At 44.8% G+C, this 3,455-nt stretch overlaps 1 protein-coding gene across 1 annotated transcript; it reads right to left on the bottom strand.

Annotated features, from left to right (window-relative positions):
• Positions 1–404: 404 nt before the first annotated feature.
• On the bottom strand, positions 405–974 carry LOC111638518. Its single transcript, XM_023384234.1, has one exon. It carries the CDS (start codon positions 972–974, stop codon positions 405–407), a length of 570 nt encoding a protein of 189 aa, XP_023240002.1.
• Positions 975–3,455: the final 2,481 nt, after the last annotated feature.

The following is a 3,455-nucleotide window of genomic DNA, read 5'->3' on the forward strand; positions in this document are numbered from 1 at the left end:
CTTCGTAGAACCCACGTTTCTAGTTATTACCCCTGTTTTAGGTAGGGGTGTTTTGATCTTCTTGCTCTCCTTTTCTGCTGTTTGGGTAGATGGTATAAGCAAACATTTTTCATGGCGAGTTAGAGATTCATTTGATGAAACAGAAATGTCTGTCTGAACTTCACATGTCTTTGTGGATTTCAGAACCGCAGCAAATGCTGTTTCACTGGTGCATTTAAAGTGACCATGCATTGTGCCTCTGGGTAAGGTATATTATTCACCATCTTTACCCGCTGAATCTTTTTCTCTCTTTGCCATGTGGGACATTTTCGGGAGTAGGCAGGATGGGCCTCTTTGCAGTTGACACAGCATGGAGTGATTGTACACTCAGTGCCCTGGTGGCCTTCAACTCCACACTGTGCACATTAACTTTTGCCTCGACATGATGTTTGGGAATGTCCAAATCGCTGGCATTTAAAGCAATGCAGCGGATTTGGAATGTACGGACGAATCGGACAGCGCAGATATTCTGCAGTAACAAATGATGGTAATGTTGGCTTTCCGAAAGTAAGAATGAGATGTTTAGTTGGTATCAACTTGCCATCTCGACGAATGGAGATGCGTCGGACGGCAATGACTCCTTGATCTGAAAGACCAATCTGTATATCTGATTCGTCTTCAGACATAAGATCAATCTTGGATATCACCCCACATGACGAGTTTAGACTTCCATCTCTCCAAGTGTTTTTGTTGCCAATAGATTTACTGTTTGTTGAGGTAAGGCTGTTTCTATCAGCAGGTCCCGACCTCAATTTTTGTATCTTTTTCAAGTGCCCAATGGTTGATTCAAATATTTTTTGAATAAGAAATGGTAAGCATTTTGACAGTGGTTTATCACCAGTTGCATAAACTATCAAGTAGGTTGCAGTGCTGGAAACGTTGGTTGTTACTGGAGGTAACTTATCCCTGTTTAGTTTTAAATTTTTGGAATCCATATTTAGACAAAACAATTCAGCTCCTAGTGACCCCACCCACCATGGGGCCCAACAAGGGGATGCCATCACATGGGAGACTCCCATAGACCGTCACACCAGGGTTTCCCAGGAGCTATACCCTGACAATGCAGTCAAGAGCACATCTTGTCTGACGTGTCGATCGGTCTGCATCAATCAGTTGACTCCAAGCCGAGGTCAAGAATGACTCAGCGACCAGCCGATTGACTCAAATGGAGCCTGATTTGGGCCTCCCGTTTATCCGAAGCAGGGGCCAAAGCAGTGTGTTGGGGACAGTACGTTGCCCTTAACTATCAGAATCTCCCTTTCCAGCATACGGGATACCACACACAGCAAACATGTGGGTGGGCGTTCAGATCCCAGAGATGGTAAAGAAGAGTTTCTAAAACATCTCTGGGAGGTCCCCTCACCACGGACAGCAACCCACATCGAGTGGCTGATTGTATTTAAAAATGTTGACGACTCGACCGAAGTATATGGAGTTGACCATCTGTATCTTTCTAATTTGGGGCTAGCTCAAAGGTCGGCAACGCTGTGGCTTGCAAGCCACATGCGGCTCTTTAGTTCCATGTGCAAATATTATTTATAAAAAAAAAAAAAACATTTAAAAATCGTTCTGAATCGATTAACGAGAATTAGGCACCGATTATATCTCTCAGCCACTTGTACTCGCTTTTCACAGCACCCCTCCCCCGTGACACACATTGTCACTGTCGTCAGTCTGTCGGAAGCTCTCGAATGATGCCGTCGTCAGATGTTTCTACGAGGTTTAATTCGCTTTCAACGCAAGACAATTTGGCATCTTCATCAGTGCTTTGGCTGTGACGTATAGTTTGTTGTTTCGATTAAAAGAGTTAGAAGCAAATTATCNGTCGTCAGTCCGTCAGAAGTTCTCGAATGACGCCGTCGTGGGATGTTTCTATGAGGTTTAATTCGCTTTCGACGCAAGACAATTTGGCGTCTTCACCAGTGCTTTGGCTGTGACGTATAGTTTGTTGTTTCGATTAAAAGAGTTAGAAGCAAATTATCTTTTCAAAGTTATGTATGTACAGTACATATATATAATAATAATAAAAAAACGAAGTAAAGGTAGGTGTGGCAGCCGAATAATTGTAACTAGCGCTACATCTGAAAATCCAGGTGGCACTGGTGCGACGGATATATAAACATGTGCAGGCCATCCGCCATATTCTTTTTTCTTTTCCTGACTTGTCAACTACTCTCTGGACGGGGTTACTCTCACGTACCAACATGTAAATCCTAACCAACCGTACTGATAGTGTAGAACAAGATTTCTATGTACATAATGTGAATAAAGCGAACGATGACATATATGACTACAGGTTCTATATATATTCTCAGCGAACACATAAACAGTGGTGCGACGAACACCACATTGGTGACCCGAATGTGATTTCTCGTTCCGAAGCTAATCCAACTACATCAGCTGCTCTTCATCGAAGTCCGGAAGACTAACAGTGCCAGAGACATTCATCAGCATTCAGGACAAGCAAGTAATAATTATTTTTTATTTTTACGTTTTTTCACACGTGCTGGAGGACAAATGCCAAACAATGATAACGGAAGCATGGCAACCTACATGCCAGAAATCGCCCGGGTGGCGGTACAAGCCCCACCATTCTGGAAAACTAATCCGACCCTTTGGTTCGCCCTAATAGAGGCCCCGTTCGCAAATGCCAATATAACAGCTGACAAAACAAAATTCAACCATGTTATTGCAGCCATGGAGAGCGAAATCCTCGCCCAAGTGAGCGACATAGTCGTCCAACCTCTAACCAAAGATAAATACCTCACGCTCAAATGCCGATTAATTGACCAGTTCGCAGATTCAGAACAACAGCGGCTACGACTATTGCTTCAAGGCATTGAGCTAGGGGATCAACGCCCATCTCAATTACTACAGAAGATGCGAGAGTTAGCCACAAACAGAATTTCAGACGATGTGCTAAAGACACTTTGACTCTAGTGCTTGCCAACAGCCACTAAGCAAATACTAGCGGTAAGCAGCAAAGATCTAACAAAAGCTGCCGAATTGGCCAACAAAATTTGCGAAGTCACCACACCGATGGGCCAGATTCACGCCTTGTCACCGCCGCCGGCCGAGAACCACGACGACGCGATCGCCCAGTTGAAAGAACAGATATCACAATTGTCCCTCCAGATCCAGCAAATCACAGAGTCAAAACCCTACCGACGTAGTGGGCATCGCAGCCTCCGTTTTTCGTCTCCCCATCGAAACAGAAGCACATCAGAGGAAAGGCAAGTCTGCTAGTACCACCGGAAGTTCAGAGACAAAGCAAACAAGTGCACGTCCCCCTGCCAATTCCAGTCGGAAAACTGATCGGTCTGTCACTCGCCGACACGGGCGACGGCCAATCTAGGGGACATAGGCTTTTCGTGCATGACAAGGCCACGTCGACGCGTTTTCTGATAGATACAGGA

Source organism: Centruroides sculpturatus, unplaced genomic scaffold, assembly GCF_000671375.1.
Source record: "Centruroides sculpturatus isolate CEXI.00-Female unplaced genomic scaffold, Cexi_2.0 scaffold1152, whole genome shotgun sequence".
NCBI classification, from domain to species: domain Eukaryota; kingdom Metazoa; phylum Arthropoda; class Arachnida; order Scorpiones; family Buthidae; genus Centruroides; species Centruroides sculpturatus.